This window comes from Heteronotia binoei, chromosome 13, assembly GCF_032191835.1.
Source record: "Heteronotia binoei isolate CCM8104 ecotype False Entrance Well chromosome 13, APGP_CSIRO_Hbin_v1, whole genome shotgun sequence".
NCBI classification, from domain to species: Eukaryota; Metazoa; Chordata; class Lepidosauria; order Squamata; family Gekkonidae; genus Heteronotia; species Heteronotia binoei.
The window spans coordinates 13,781,269-13,797,832 of record NC_083235.1 but is presented as its reverse complement, the minus strand read 5'-3'; the positions used below and the strand labels follow the sequence as shown (position 1 = coordinate 13,797,832).

Below are 16,564 nucleotides of genomic sequence, written 5' to 3'. Positions count from 1 at the left end.
AATAATGGAGTGCCCAGCAGACATTTCCCTCCCCCCCCCCCCGCTTTCTGATGACCCTGAAATGGAGAAAGGGCCTCCAAACCGGGGGATCCCCTGCCCCCACCTGGGGATTGGCAACCCTAGTTCCATCCCTGCACGCAGGGGAAAGCATCACCTGTTGGTTTTCTGCCTGCTTTGCAGCTGTTGCAAGAGACTCTGTACAGAGCAACGTAAGTCTAAATCTACCATCACTGAATGGACTGACCAGCGGTTTCTCTCAAGCTTAATTGCCACAAGCAGTGATTGGGATAACAAACCAGTTCCTGGAATGTGCCACATCACACGGGGGGGGGGGATGGCAGATGACTTGACCTTCAGGAGGAAGGATGCTGGCTTAACCTGCTACCTTGACTTTGTACTGTTCTATGTATGAATTTTAAAGTGAGCCCCCTCCCACCCCATTCTGAAGTGGCAGTCTACGAAGTGCTTCACTGCTTCGGGTGGGTAGCCCTGCTGATCTGAGTCCCATGTCATGTATCTGAAGAAGTGTGCATGCACCTGAAAGTTTATACCCAGAATTAACATTTATTGGTTTTAAAGGGTCTGCTGGACTCAGATTTTGTTCTACTGTTTCATCTGCTGCTTGCGACGTCTAGAAAAACACGGGAGCAGAAAAAGGAGTATTTTATTTATTTATTGAGATTTATACCTTTGAGATTTATACCTTGGATTATAAGGAAGGCCAAGCGCAGAAGAATAGATGCTTTCAAGCTGTGGTGTTGGAGAAGACTCTTGAGAGTCCCTTGGACTGCAAGAAGATCAAATCAGTCAGTCTTAAGGGAAATCAACCCAGACTGTTCCCTGGAAAGTCAGATGCTGAAGCTGAAGCTCAAATACTTTGGCCACCAAATGAGAAGGGAGCACTCCCTGGAGAAGACCCTGATGCTGGGAAAGACAGAAGGCAAAAGAAGAAGAGGACGGCAAAAGATATGATGGCTGGACAGCATTACTGATATAACCAACATGAATTTGAGCGGACTTCGGAGGATGGTGGAAGACAGGAGCGCCCGGCATGATTTGGTCCACAGGGTCGCAAAGAGTCGGACTCGACTGTGCAACTGAACAACCACAACTTACCTTGCCTTACCTTGCAAAGACGGCTCAGGGCAGCTTACATCATCATAAGAACTTAAGAGAAACCATGTTGGATCAGGCCAGTGGCCCATCCAGTCCAACACTCTGTGTCACACAGTGGCCAAAAAAGAAAGGAGGTTCACAAGTGGGGCTAGAAGCCCTTCCACTCCCCCCCCCCAAGCACCAAGAATACAGAGCATCACCCCCAAGCACCAAGAATACAGAGCATCCCAGACAGTTCCAATAATATACTGTGGCTAATAGCCACTGATGGACCTCTGCTCCATATTTTTATCCAAACCCCTCTTGAAGCTGGTTATGCTTGTAGCCGCCACCATGTCTTGTGGCAGTGAATTCCACATGTTAATCACCCTTTCGGTGAAGAAGTACTTCCCTTTATCCGTTCTAACCCAACTGCTCAGCAATTTCATTGAATGCCCACAAGTTCTTGTATTGTGAGAAAGGGAGAAAAGTACTTCTTTCTCTACTTTCTCCATCCTGTGCATAACCTTGTAAACCTCTATCATGTCATCCCTCGGTTGACGTTTCTCCAAGCTAAAGAGCCCCAAGCATCATAAAACAGTAGAATAGTTCAATAAAAATGTTACAAGATAAGACACAGACGAAATTAAATTTAAATACATATTAGCAGCTCGGCCATTGAATCCAACTCCCAACATATGCTACGTGCTTGCCAGGAAATGGCAGTAGAGTGCTTAACAGAATAATCAGTCACTCCTGGCACCGGCTGATCTAAATAGCGCCATGGAGCACTTGAAGCGGGAGAGGCCAATGTTATTTGACGGCCTCCAAGACTGGCTGAACGCATCCCAGTCAGCAGGCACGCCGCTGCACTTTGTACCAGCTAAAGCAGGGGTGTCAGAGTCATTTGTTTTGATCCAGGCGGGCAGCCGTGTTGGTCTGAAGCTGTAGAACAAAGCAGGAGTCAAGTGGCACCTTTAAGACCAACCAAGTTTTATTCAGAACATAAGCTTTCACGTGCTGGAAGCACACTTGCGATTCTTTTAATCTACTAAAACACATTTCCGTGACTTCATGCTAACTCACTGCCCGCTTTCTCTATATTTAGGACTGCTTGCCATCCCATACTGTTGTCTGATGAAGTGTGCTTCTAGCACACAAAAGCTTACGTTCTGAATAAAACTTTGTTGTTCTTAAAAGTGCTCCTGGACTCTTGCTTTGTTCATTTGTTATGAGGGATGGCTCTGACAGAAACAAGACCTTGTCGGCCGGGTCATGTCTATCATGAAATGTAATTCCAGGTAGTGAAGATATAAACTTTATAAAGGACACAAACACAATAAAAGATTTTTTTTTAAAAAAAAACCCTAAAATAAAACATGCTTAAAGTATTAGCCTCTTGCAATATTGTGGTCAATATCAAAGCAAGCTTCTCCTCCCCTTCACTTCCATGGGAGGAGCCTCAGCCAATGGAGAAAACAGAGGCTTTGCTCTGCAGTTCCTGCGCAATTCAGAAAGCCTGGCAAAGCAAGCTGCGATGCAGAAGGAAGCAAGAGAGAGGGAGAAGGAAACAAGAGAGAGGGAGAAGGAAACAAGAGAGAGGGAGAAGGAAACAAGAGAGAGGGAGAAGGAAGCAGAGTCGCTCCCAGGCCTGATAGGAGTTCTTTGGGGGCCTGATCCAACCCACAGGCCGCATATTTGACACCCCTGAGCTAAAGCTTCCAGATCAGATTTAAGGGTAGGCCCGTGTAAGGCAAGTTACAGTAATGGAGGCCATTGCATGAGTCACTGTCGCTGAGTTGCAGGAGGAGAGGTAAGAAAGCTGACCAGCCAGCACATATTGAGAGAAAAAAAAAAGCAATGTGTTTATCCCTAGAACTATTGTCCGTGCTGTCCTTCACCACTGCAGTCCAACAAATTAAAAACAGGCTGCTAGATATTGAGCGCCAAGACCTATACAGTTTGGCTAAGAAAACTTGTTCCCCACTGAGTTTTGAGATCTCTCTTAGTACTGGGAAAATGGCCTCATGTCTATCCGTCTTGCAGGTGCCACAGCAGCGTAGAGCTTTCCCCCTTGCCAGATGCAACGCCATGGCCTCTGCCATTCTTTATGGCAGATTTAACAAGACAATATCTGACTAAAGATACTGACTAAAGATATCTGACTAAAGATACTGTCTCCGTAAGCAAAAATGTGTGCAGTCAGTTACTCATATTCTTTATTGCAATTTGTATACCGATCTTCGTCACAAGTATTTACATCCTCTTTTAGTTAGCATGGTCGATTGTTCTGATGCACTTAAGGTCTATAGACTTTTGAACGATGCTTCATCTAGTGTCACTGAGAAAGTGGCTAAGTTTCTTTATTCTGTTTTAAAGGCATGCCAGAGGATCTCATAGAAATAGTTTATGTTTATGATTTTCCTGATGTATATGTATGCAGTTGTTCCATTTTATCTTTTTTTTTGTTAACCAATTTGCTCTTATATATGTATCTATATATTTTATGCCAATAAAAGCTAACGTGACTTGACTTGACTTGGATCTGACCAGCTGAACATGGTAAAAAGCTGACCTGGCAACGTTAGTGACCTGGGCCAAAATGGTGCCCCTCCAACACCCTTCTTGGCACCAGCCATGTGTTTTTTAGAACTGGCCAGATAAGGCTTTTACTCAGGGGTGGAATTCTAGCAGGAGCTCCTTTGCATATTAGGCCACACACCCCTTATGCAGCCAAGAGCTTACAAGGCTCTTTTTTGTAAGCTTTTGGAGGATTGGCTACATTGGGGTGTGGCCTAATATGCAAATGAGCTCCTGCTAGAATCCCACCCCTGCTTTTACCCAGCAGGTGTTCCGATTGGCCGTTGGAGAGCAGATGAGCCGCACAGATATATTAAAAGCTGGTTCAGCAGCAGCTGCCCTCAAAGCACAAGGATCTTCCCTTTGCTGCTGGGGATATGCACGAAAGTATTTTAAACAACACGCTTCTCTCTTTCAACAGCGCCTGCTGCGCTAAGCAAGGATGGGGCGTTCCTCCAAAGACAAGCGCGACATCTACTACCGCCTGGCCAAAGAAGAAGGGTGGCGAGCCCGCAGTGCATTCAAACTTCTGCAGCTGGATGAGGAGTATCACCTGTTTCAAGGTAGGGCAGGAATGTTGCTTTCTGACGACCTTCTAGGTCAGGCACAAATGCTTTCACTCCCCAAATAATGCACTTTCAATCCCCTTTCAGTGCAAGTTTGCAAATAGGTTTTGGTGTTTCATAGAGGGCTCTTGTGCAGTCTCCTTTTCATTGCTTGGGTGTTCCTGTGGCTTTGGGGAGGTTTTTTTTTCCTTTTTTTCCTTTTACATTATGTGTTTTGCTCCCTCTAGTTGTCAGTTGGATATTACATTGGTTTATGTCCAGCATATCTCCTTGCGTATTGAAATGGAAGGGTTTTATGCTGGGCATACATTGAAAAAGAAGAAAAAGATATTGGATTTATATCCCGCACTCCGCTTTGACTCTCAGAGCGGCTCACAGTCTCCTTTACCCTCCCCCCCCCCACAACAGACACCCTGTGAGGTGGGTGGGCTTGAGAGTAGAAGAAGACTGCAGATTTATACCCTGCCCTTCTCTCTGAATCAGACTCAGAGCGGCTTACAGTCTCCTATACCTTCTTCCCCTACAACAGACATCCTGTGAGGTAGGTGGGGCTGAGAGGGCTCTCCCAGAAGCTGCCCTTTCAGGGACAGCTTTGCCAGAGCTCTGGCTGATCCAAGGCCATTCCAGAAGCTGCACGTGGAGGAGTAGGGAATCAAACCCTGTGATGTAGGTGAGGCTGAGAGAGCTCTCCCAGCAGCTGCCCTTTCAAGGACAACCTCTGCCAGAGCTCTGGCTGACCCAAGGCCATTCCAGCAGCTGCAAGTGGAGGAGTGGGGAATCAAACCCTGTGATGTAGGTGGGGCTGAGAGAGCTCTCCCAGCAGCTGCCCTTTCAAGGACAACTGCTGCGAGAGCTATGGCTGACCCAAGGCCATTCCAGCAGCTGCAAGTGGAGGAGTGGGGAATCAAACCCTGTGATGTAGCTGGGGCTGAGAGAGCTCTCCTAGAAGCTGCCCTTTCAAGTACAGCTCTGCCAGAGCTCTGGCTGACCCAAGGCTATTCCAGCAGCTGCAAGTGGAGGAGTGGGGGAATCCAACCCGGTTCTCCCAGATACGAGTCCGCACGCACTTCACCACTCACCAAATTGGCACTGATAGAATATTAAATTGTTTACTAGAGGAAGCAAAACGTGGACAGAAAAGGGGGAAAAAACCCCCAACAAGGTAATTGGGATGCAGAAGCAAGAAAAATGAAAATGCAGAGGAGCCAACAGTAAAACTCAGTTGCAAAGAGGATTGAAAGCGCATTCTTCCATGTGTCTGACAATTGCGAAAGCTGAGCCCCAAATCCTTGCAACATGAGAGATTTCATATTTTGTTTTGGGATCTCTCGTGAAAGGATGGTCTTCCAAACATTTCCGACACGCTTATCGCCTGCTGTTTTCCCGCGCAGCTTATAGGATCCAGACCAAACTTATTCTTTCAGTTTGTCAATTTCACTATTTTGCCATTGGGTTCTAATTTTGTACCACGTTGCATACTCAACCATACTCACAAACTCTGTGTAGCACAGCTAAAAGTACCCAGTTGCGTTGACCGATTAAGTGGGCTTCTAGCCCATGAAAGCTTAACATTCTTGAAAAAAACAGGTTCCGTAGGGGCCGGTGCTTCAAGGTGGGAGGCATCTTCTGAGGCTTCCCACCTCCAAGGTCACAGTGGCATTCTCAGCCTGAACTTATCTCTAGATAAGTACTATAACAACTAGATAAGCAGGCTCCTTACAGCAATGATATACATATAACAAGGTCTCTGTACTCCATTTCCTTGTGCACCCACTTAACAAAGTGTAGATCGGGCTCGCCCAACTGTGGCTTGGGAGCCACATGTGGCTCTTTCACACATATTGAACGTGAACATATGAAGCTGCCTTATGCTGAATCAGACCCTCGGTTCATCAAAGTCAGTCTTGTCTACTCAGACTAGCAGCGGCCAGGGTCTCAAGCTGAGGTTTTTCATGCCTACTTGCCTGGACCCTTTTTAGTTGGAGATGCCGGGGATTGAACCTGGAACCTTCTGCTTACCAAGCAGATGCTCTACCACTGAGCCACCGTCTCTCCCCATGTGTGGCTCTTGAAGCCCCCACTGCCCCATCAGCCAGCTTGGAAAAGGCATTTCTCTCTTTAAATCACTTCTCCAAGCCAAGCCAGCCAGCAGCTTGGCGAATGCATGTAAAGTTAAAGTTGATTTCTTTCGACTTCTCTCTCCCTCCGCCATCTATTTGCCTGCCTGCCTGGTGGCTCTCGAACGTTTAACATTCATGTCTTGCGGCTCTCAAACATCCGTTTATTCTACGCAGCTCTTATGTTAAGCAAGCTTGGCTGCCCCTGGTGTAGATATATGCAAGCCCTAGAGAAACTAAACTTAACCTGTTTCAGAAGAAACAATTAATCACAGCAGGCTCAACCTGGCGTTTTCTCTCATTTGGACCAGGTGTCTCTCGAGCCGTGGATCTGTGCGCCGCTCCCGGGAGCTGGAGCCAGGTTTTGAGCCGGAAACTCAAGTAAGCTGGGGCAGCCGGCCGACCTCGGGACTCGGGAGAATATGGGATGGGGCGCTTACTTCAGCAGCACATATACTGAAATTGAAATGATGTGGAGAAAGGGAATGTGGGGGGGCTTAGAAGTCCCTCGAGGGACGTCAGAGTGACTTCCCTCAGATCTCTCCCTGTGCCCTCTCTTCCCCAGGGGGGACGGCGTCAAGAACGCGGACGTCAAGATAGTAGCTGTCGATTTGCAGGCCATGGCCCCACTGCCAGGAATCGTCCAAATCCAAGGCGACATCACCAAGGTAGGCGGGCCCCAAGCCAGACTTGTCCAATCTGGTTTTCTCCTACCTTTCGGCCAAGGAGCTCAGGGCGGTGCCTGTAGTCATCTCCTCCCTCATTCAGTCCTCCCACCACCGACCCTGTGAGGCGGGCGAAGCTGAGAGGGCATGACTGGCCACAGGACATCCTGTGATAGCTTCAAGGGGGGATTGGATCAACATCTGGAGCAGAGGTCCATCAGTGGCGATTAGCCAAAGCATATTGTTGGAACTCTCTGTCTGGGGCAGGGATGCTCTATATTCTTGGTGTTTGCGGGGGTGGACGGGGAACAGCAACAGTGTGAGAACTTCTAGTGTCCTGGCCCCACTGGTGGACCTCCTGATGGTCCCTGGGTTTTGGCCACTGTGACACAGAGTGTTGGACTGGGTGGGCCACTGGCCTGATCCAACATGGCTTCTCTTCTGTTCTTATGTAACACAGAGTGTTGGACTGGATGGGCCATTGGTCTGATTCAACATGGCTTCTCTTCTGTTCTTATGTGACACAGAGTGTTGGACTGGGTGGGCCATTGGCCTGATCCAACATGGCTTCTCTTCTGTTCTTATGTGACTCAGAGTGTTGGACTGGGTGGGCCATTGGCCTGATCCAACATGGCTTCTCTTCTGTTCTTATGAACTGCAAGGATGAACGGGGGGAACGTAACCTAGGCTTCTTGCCGTCTAGTCTGATACTGTACTACAGCAATCCCCAGCGTGGAGCCCGTGGGCACCACGGGATCCTCCAGTGTGTTTCCTCACTCTTCTCCAATTTTTTTGCAATTGGTTCCACCGGCCTGTAACAGCCATTAGATTGCCAGTTGAATTCCTGTTTCCTGTTCCCAAGATTCCAGACATGCTTCTAGATTCAACAGACTTGGGGATCCCCACTCTGCTACCCCCTGGCTCCGGAGAAGTCAGCCAACCTCAGGTTTCGCCTCCATCCTAGCTGGAGTCCAGTAGCACCTTTAAGACCAACAAAGCGTTATTGAGAATGTAAGCTTTCATGTGCTAGAAGCGCACTTCATCGGACGTTGAAATGGGGCACAGTTAGCAGCGCTACATATAGCTTGTACATATAGGCACTGCTAACTGTACCCCATTTTATCGCCTGATGAAGTGCGCTTTTAGCACGCAAAACCTTTCATTCTCGATAAAACTTGGTTGATCTTAAAGCGCTACTGGACTCCCAACTTCATTCTTTTGCTTCAGACCAAGGGGTGGCCAAACTTGCTTAACGTAAGAGTCACATAGAATAAACGTCAGATATTTGAGAATCAGAAGACATGGAACATCAGATATTTGAGAGCCACAAGTTTGGATGGATGGATGGATGGATGGATGGATGGATGGATGGATGGATGGATGGATGGAAGGAAAGAGGGAGGGAGGGAGGATGAAAGGGGAGGTGGAGAGAAAGTAAATTTAACTTTAAATACTTTGTTTGGCTTGGATAAATGCTTTAAAAGAGACAAATGCCTTCTCCAAGCTGGCCGACAGGGCAGTGGAGCCTTCAAGAGCCACACAGTACGCGTAAAAGAGCCACATGTGGCTTCCGAGCCACAGTTTGGTCACTCCTGCTTCAGACCAACACTGTTGCCCGCCTGGATCCATCCGCATCCTAGCTGTTTGTCCAGGTCTCTGCAGCACAGGATACCTCCAGTCTTGCCTCCATCCCGTCTCTTTGTCCAGGTCTCGACAGCCCAGGAAATCATTCGCCATTTTGAGGGGCAGCCAGCTGACCTGGTGGTGTGCGATGGAGCCCCTGACGGTAGGTAGGGGAAGCTGCCGCCACTCCCGTTCTGGGATCAGGGACCCCTGCTGGCCAACGTCGGCTTTGCGGGAATTCAGGGAAGCAGTTGTCAGCCGTTTCTCCCCTTACTGTTGCAGTGACTGGACTTCACGACATCGATGAGTACATTCAGGCCCAGCTGCTTCTCGCAGTGAGTATCACACAAAGCTCCCTTAGACCAAATCAGCCTCTTGGTCCACCAGGTCCTTTTTAACCGGAGGTGCTGGCAAGGCTGTCAAACCCATTTGTTATGAGGAGTGGATCTTACAGAAATGAGACCTTGTGGGGCCGGGCCATGTGTATCCTAAAATGTTATGCCAGATAGCAAAGATATAAATTTTATAAACACACAAACATTTTATTTTTTAAAAAAACCTTAAAATAAAACATGCTTAAAACATTAGCACTTGTTGGTCTTAAAGGTGCTTTCTTTGTATCTCTCCTGTGCAATCCAGGGAGCTGGGTAAAGGAAGCTCTGGCTCTTTCCTTCCTTCCCCAGGGGACTGGGATGGGGAGGAGCCTCAGCCGACAGGAGGAAGAGAGGCTTGGCTCAGTAGCTCTGCTGTGCGATTGAGAGAGCCTGGCAAAGCAAGCTATCCCTCCCCAAGGGAGGCGCCTCAGCCAACGGAAAAAACAGAGGCTTTGCTCTGTAGCTCCTGTGCAATTGAGCAAGCTTTGCAAAGCAAGTTGTGGCGCAGGAGGAAGCAAGAGAACAGGAGAAGGAAGCAGATGACAGCCAGTTGCTCGGAGGCCTGATTTGGCCTCAAGGCCACATGTTTGACACCCCGTCTCAGGCTGAGGTTTTTCACATCATCTATCGCCGGGTCCTTTTTAACTGGAGATGCTGAGGATGGAACCTGGGACCTTCGGCAAGCCAAGCAGATGCTCTGTCACTGATCCACAGTCCCCTGCCCTTGTTCCCTATATGCAGGAGCCAATAGATAGAAATCTCCAAAGCCGTTAGGAAAAGCTATTAATTCAAAGTATGGTTCGCCGCGATTTCCTAAGCGAGGCCCATTGGCATGAGTAGGCCGAGTGGCAGATTGTGTGTGTGAATCAGCTGATCCTACATGCCTAGGTTTCACGGACTGTCTTCCCCCTAAATCATCTCCTTTCTAAATCGAAAAGTCCCGGGCTCTTTGGCCTGTCCTCCTAGGGAAGGTGCTCCAACCCCCTCATCATCTTGGTCGCCCTCCTCTGTACTTTTCCCAGCTCGGCAGTGTTCTTTTGGCGATACGTTGGCCAGAACTGGGCACGGCGTTCCAAGTTCCACTGTATTCCACTTAACTTTCAGTGCCTTTTTGCAGCCATTTGCGACCGGATTTCCCTGCTCGAAACCGGGAAGTCCGGTTGCGAACGGCGGCTGAAGTGCATTGAAAATTCCTTATCCAGCATACATGAAAGCAGTTGTAGGTTTTGCTGTGCGGGAAGAAATAGGGTGAGAGGCCATAATGAACAATACGCGAAGGGCGCGGCAGGCAAAGACGGCTTATGGGGCTCAAGGGCATCTCAGAGCTGCTTTGCGGAAAGGGAAGGGAGAAGAGAGGGGAACAGCAGCCAGTCATCCAAGGGTGTGCCGTGTTTATGCCAGATTTACGCCAGCGTGCTGAAGGAATTGCACAAGTTGCACCTGGGCCTACTTGCTACTTACCACGAGGCCTTCTGGATAAAGGACTTGTGACAGCCAGAAACTTTACAGATTGTTAATTAGCATGTCGTTAAGGTTTATGTAACATTAAGGCTTATAGTTTTGGTTTTTCAGATGAGCTTTTCTTATCTCGGTTCTTTGATCTCTAAAGAAGAAGATAAAGACGATGGTATTGGATTTATATCCCGCCCTCCGCTCCGAATTTCAGAGTCTCAGGGAGGCTCACAATCTCCTTTATCTTCCTCCTCCCCCACAACAGACCCCCTGTGAGGTGGGTGGGGCTGAGAGGGCTCTCGCAGCAGCTGCCCTTTCAAGGACAACCTCTGCCAGAGCGATGGCTGACCCAAGGCCATTCCAGCAGGTGCAAGCGGAGGAGTGGGGAATCAAACCCAGTTCTCCCAGATAAGAGTCTGCCCTTTCAAGGACAACCTCTGCCAGAGCGATGGCTGACCCAAGGCCATGCCAGCAGGTGCAAGCGGAGGAGTGGGGAATCAAACCCAGTTCTCCCAGATAAGAGTCTGCCCTTTCAAGGACAACCTCTGCCAGAGCGATGGCTGACCCAAGGCCATGCCAGCAGGTGCAAGCGGAGGAGTGGGGAATCAAACCCAGTTCTCCCAGATAAGAGTCTGCCCTTTCAAGGACAACCTCTGCCAGAGCGATGGCTGACCCAAGGCCGTGCCAGCAGGTACAAGCGGAGGAGTGGGGAATCAAACCCGGTTCTCCCAGATAAGAGTCCGCGCACCTAGCCACTACACCGAACTGACTCTCTTCTCCATTCCAATTTCGTTTGGCCCCTGCATTCTGAAGGGGCGCTAATCCCTGAAACAGAGGGCAGGGCTTGTCTGAGGGCCACCCGCACAGAGAAGTTTGAAAAGTACCCTTAGCCGAAAGAGAAATGTGTATGCAGCTCACAGCTATCACAGGCACATGAGTCAAAACTCCACCAGCCTTCCTTAAGAGGAAAGGGCTTTAGCCCCTGTGTTGCCCTACCAGCAGAGCCGTCACCAGTTTGACACCTCCTGGAGGCTCACAATGGGCCTGACAGTTTGGGGGGTTTGTTTTATTTTGCAAGCTGCGCCGTGGAGTAGGAGAAAGGAGGGGGGGAGGAATTAAAACAAATAAGCAGATTGGGGTGGGGGGGGGGGGAGAGTACAGCAGAGGCGGCCCTTTCTACAAATCTGTTTCTCTCCCTGTCTTAAATTTTCACAGTTTTTCCTCCCCTTGTTTTTGTGGGGTTGGGGGCGGGGAATAGCAGCTGTCCTGATGAAGAGCCGTGAGGAACCGGAAAGATGTTTTGTGTCATTTTGTCCTAATAAAAAAGGGTTCTATGAATTTTTGCTTGGGATTTTGCGTGGGGCAATCCGGCGGGTTACAGCTTGCTTTCTGCTGGAGGAGGTGTCTGTTCCCTTCGTTGTTGTTGCTCAGTCCGACAGTCAAGTCTGACTCTTTGCGACCCCATGGACGAAGTCACGCCAGGCCCTCCTGACTTCTGCCATCCTCTGAAGTCTGCTCCAATTCATGTTAGTTACATCAGTAACGCTGTCCAGCCATCTCCTCTTTTGCCGTCCCCTTTTTCTTTTGCCTTCTGTCTTTCCCAGCATCAGGGTCTTCTCCAGGGAGTGCTCCCTTCTCATTGGGTGGCCCAAGTATTAGAGCTTCAGCTTCAGCATCTGACCTTCCAGGGAACAGTCAGGGTTGATTCCCCTTAGGACTGACTGATTGGATCTTCTTGCAGTCCATGGGACACTCAAGATTCTCCAGCACCACAACTCGAAAGCATCTATTCTTCTCTGCTCAGCCTTCTTTATGGTCCAACTCTCACAGCCATACGTTACTACTGGGAATACCATTGCTTTGATTATACGGGCTTTTGTTGGCAGGGTGATGTCTCTACTGTTTATTATATTGCCTAGGTTTGCCATAGCTGTACTCTCAAGGAGCAAAAACATTCACCATAGACAAGTCCATATCAAACCTGTTGCGTCTTCCATGATCCCCAGACTCAGTTTCCTTTTTTCCCCTTCCGTTTCTTCCAGGCCCTGAACATCACCACCCATGTCTTAAAGAAAGGAGGGACTTTTGTAGCAAAGGTGAGCCCCACAGGTAACCTGGGTGCAGGTAACAGGTTCAGGAGAACCTCCTTAACTGTAGCCAAGTCAAGGTGAGTGTGAGCATGATGGCTGGCCAGGATGCCTCCCCCCCGTACTGGATTTCTCGCTCCAGTTGTCACGTCAAACGGGTTGCCCTCTGCCCACTGTGGGAAGTGGAACAGGCTCACCCAGTTCAGTGTAGGGGACACAAATGCATGGATATGTTCTGCTTCGCTCACACATGGCCAGGAGCTAGGACAGCAATTGGGTTACTTAGACCAGGCGTCCTCAACAATTCTCGAGCTTGTTGGTGCCTCTGGGATTCTGACACGGAGGCGGAGCCACCCACAAACTGTCTGCCTCCGGAGGCGGTGCCACTCACAAAATGTCTGCCTCAGGAGGCGGAGCCACCCACAAAATGTTTGCCTCAGGAGGCGGAGCCACCCACAAAATGTTTGCCTCAGGAGGCGGAGCCACCCACAAAATGTCTGCCTCAGGAGGCAGAGGCACCCACAAAATGTCTGCCACGGGAGGGGGAGCCACCCACAAAATGTCTGCCTAAGGAGGCGGAGCCACCCACAAAATGTTTGCCTCAGGAGGCGGAGCCACCCACAAAATGTTTGCCTCAGGAGGCGGAGCCACCCACAAAATGTCTGCCTCAGGAGGCGGAGCCACCCACAAAATGTTTGCCTCAGGAGGCAGAGGCACCCACAAAATGTCTGCCACGGGAGGGGGAGCCACCCACAAAATGTCTGCCTCAGGAGGCAGAGCCACCCACAAATTGTCAGGGAGCAAGGTTATCTTTAACTTGAATGGCAACTCTTAAACATTTAAGGCAAAAACTTTATTTAACAGGATGCTTTTTGAAACGTGCTGTTAAAACGTTTTCTAGTATGCATGCACATCAGTCTTGTGGTGCCAGAGCAAATTTTTGCAAACCTGCAAAGCCAGTCAGAAGCCCTGCTGTGGAAAAACTCCACCTGGCCACGCCCGATTTCTAAAAATGGTTGGTAGGCAAAGGTGTTGGTGGGTATCATGGTGCACTTATTTGCTAAATTGGGGGCCCCGGATTCAACATTGCTCCAGGGAAGGTGACTAACTCACCTTGAAAACTGCAACAATCCTGTCTACCACTCCTGGCTGTGTCCCCAGTTGCCCTTCTGCTGGATTAGGGGTGGCCAAACTGTGACTTGGGAGCCACATGTGGCTCTTTCACACACGTTGTGTGCCTCTCAAAGCCCCCCACTGCTTGGTTGGCCAGCTTGGAGAAAGCATTTCTTTCTTTGAATCACTTCAAGCCCACTGATGCCTTGGAGAATGCATTTTAAGTTAAAGTTGCTTTCTTTCCACCTCTCCCACCCCTCCCTCCCTCCCTCCCTCCCTCCCTCCCTTCCTTCCTTCCTTCCTTCCTTCCTTCCTTCCTTCCTTCCTTCCTTCCTTCCTTCCTTCCTTCCTTCCTTCCTTCCTTCCTTCCTTCCTTCCTTCCTTCCTTCCTTCCTTCCTTCCATTACAGATCCAATCTTCTGACCCAGGGGTGGCCAAACTGTGACTTGGAAGTCACATGTGGCCCTTTCACACACATTGTGTGCCTCTCAAAGCCCCCACCACCCCACTGGCTGACTTGGAGAAAGCATTTCTCTCTTTAAATCACTTCTCTAAGCCAACTGACGGCGTGGAGAATGCATTTTTAAGTTAAAGTTGCTTTCTTTCCAGCTCTCCCTCCCCCATCTTCCTACTCTCAAACATCCGACTTTCACTCTCAAACATTTGACTTTCACTCTCAAACATCTGACATTTATTCTGTGTGGTTGTTGTATTAAATTGACCACCCCTGTGCTGTAGATGAAGATCCCACGGGGTGTCATAGTGAGAGACTGAGACTGGGGGACGGGGGCTGATGACTCCCATGAGATCTGGAGATTTAAAAAAATAAGGCCAAAGTTGATGGTGCAAAATCAGGCAAAAATATATTTTATCACTCCGCTAAATTTCCAAATGTTCCCTATGCCTCTCACGTACAGGCTTCTTCAGGAATCGTGTCTGCCACTGATCTTTTATTTTTTTTTTTTGATGTAAACACAAGATGCGTGGATTCCCCTGACAAAGCTGGTCGGTCAAACGTGTAGGGCAGGGGTGGCCAGCGGTAGCTCTCCAGATGTTTTTTGCCTACAACTCCCATCAGCCCCAGCCATTGGCCATGCTGGCTGGGGCTGATGGGAGTTGTAGGCAAAAAACATCTGGAGAGCTACCGTTGGCCACCCCTGGCGTAGGGGATTTTTGGAAACATAACCGAGTAATAAAATTTTATCTGATCCTGCACCATTGGCCTTGGCCCGATCTTTTATCTCCTGTGAGTGACGTGGCTCTTTATTTCCTTGTCCTGTGCAATCTGGGACAGCTCTCACCTGACCCCCACTATCACGCCTTTGCCTCCTTGCCGCTCCCTGAGCCTTGATTGGGGGCTGGATTCCCCTGCAGCCTCGAGCCCGTCCCGGCATGACAGTTACGGTTTGATTTCTTGCCTCAGATCTTCCGAGGGAAGGACGTCACCCTGCTGTATTCCCAGCTGCGCATTTTCTTCCCCGACGTGACCTGTGCCAAGCCACGAAGCAGCCGCAACTCCAGCATCGGTGAGTGAGCCGGACGACTTCTTCCAGGCCTGGTTTCTGGCCCCCTTTCCCTCTCTGTAGAATTGTGTGTGAAGTTAAGATAGTACCTGATAACTGGTGCAGAATCCCTGCACTTACCTTTCATTTAAATCAGGGGCGGGGAACCTTTTTTCCGCCAAGGGCGATATGGATATTTATAACATCATTCGCGGGCCATAAAAAAAAATTATCAATTTAAAAAACAGTGCTCTGCCAAGGGAGAACGATTCAGGCCGGCAAAATTAATGCAAATAATTGTTTTTCTATTTGAAGTCATATGGGGAGAGCCTCATCTGGCACACATACACCCGGCCCGCCGCTCTAGGCAAATGCATAGGTCAAAGGCTTTTTTGTACAAAAAGCCCAGCAGGAACTCATTAGCATATTAGGCCACATCCCCTAATATTAGCATATTAGGTCACACACTCATTAGCATATTAGGCCACACCATCTGGGATAATCAAGTGCAAACTGAACCGTGACAGTAACTTCTCCAGGCCCTGCAGCAATTCTGGCCGGCCAGCCAGGCCCCAGGGAGGCTGCCGCACAGTACATCTGGGCCCTGTGATCCCTGCCTGGCCCTGGGGAGGCTGCTGCACAGCGCGGCTGTGCCCCACGATCTTCACTGGCCAGCCAGGCCCCAGGGAGGCTGCCACATGGCTCGGTTCGGCCCAGCAATCCCTGAGGACCACACCAACTGACCTCGAGGGCCACATACGGCCCTCAGGACAGAGGTTCCCAACCTCTGTTCTACCACTTCAAACCAACACGCCTGCCTACCTGGTTCTACCAGCTCTCCTTGGGGCATGCCAGGAGAGCTATGCACATTTTTTGTGTACGCGTCTGGGTTTGATGCGGAATACAGCTTATTTTCAATGCCGATTTGGGCGGTGGGGTTTGTCGCAGCGTGCCACTCACAAGACCCAACATGCTCATTGACTCGGGAAAGCAGCATAGGTGTAAAGGGCATCTACTTCAGTGCGGGACTCAAAACGCTTGAACTCTCTTTTCATTCTCCCAGAAGCCTTTGTTGTTTGCCGAAACTACAGCCCCCCAGAAGGCTACGTCCCAAACATGTCCAACCCCCTCCTGGATCACTGTTACGGTAAGGAGCCTTGGGAGTGTGGGGGGGGAGAGAAGGATGTTCTTGAGGATACTTGGCATGATCCTGAGCCTAGCGAGGCCTGCAGGCCCCAGGGAAGCCTGCTTAGGAGTACTGGGAAGAGCCTACATCTCCCAGGATCCCCTCTGTCCCTCTGATTGGGTAGCGAGGGTTTTGGAGGGAAACAGGCCCAGAGAGGGGTGGGGTCGGGGAAGAGAATATATAAAGGCCAAGCCCAGGAAGTGG

The 16,564-nt window shown here is 49.6% G+C and overlaps 1 protein-coding gene across 1 annotated transcript in view; it reads left to right on the top strand.

Annotated features, from left to right (window-relative positions):
* Nucleotides 1–4,083: 4,083 nt before the first annotated feature.
* Nucleotides 4,084–16,564, top strand: part of FTSJ1 (FtsJ RNA 2'-O-methyltransferase 1) — a 20,707-nt gene continuing 8,226 nt past the window's right edge. Inside the window, exons 1-8 of the mRNA XM_060252183.1 lie at nt 4,084–4,238; nt 6,670–6,739; nt 6,924–7,026; nt 8,731–8,809; nt 8,929–8,981; nt 12,515–12,568; nt 15,096–15,198; nt 16,238–16,321. Coding sequence (XP_060108166.1) covers nt 4,118–4,238; nt 6,670–6,739; nt 6,924–7,026; nt 8,731–8,809; nt 8,929–8,981; nt 12,515–12,568; nt 15,096–15,198; nt 16,238–16,321 — 667 coding nt within the window. The 5' untranslated portion in view covers nt 4,084–4,117. The remainder of the gene's footprint in view (nt 4,239–6,669; nt 6,740–6,923; nt 7,027–8,730; nt 8,810–8,928; nt 8,982–12,514; nt 12,569–15,095; nt 15,199–16,237; nt 16,322–16,564) is intronic.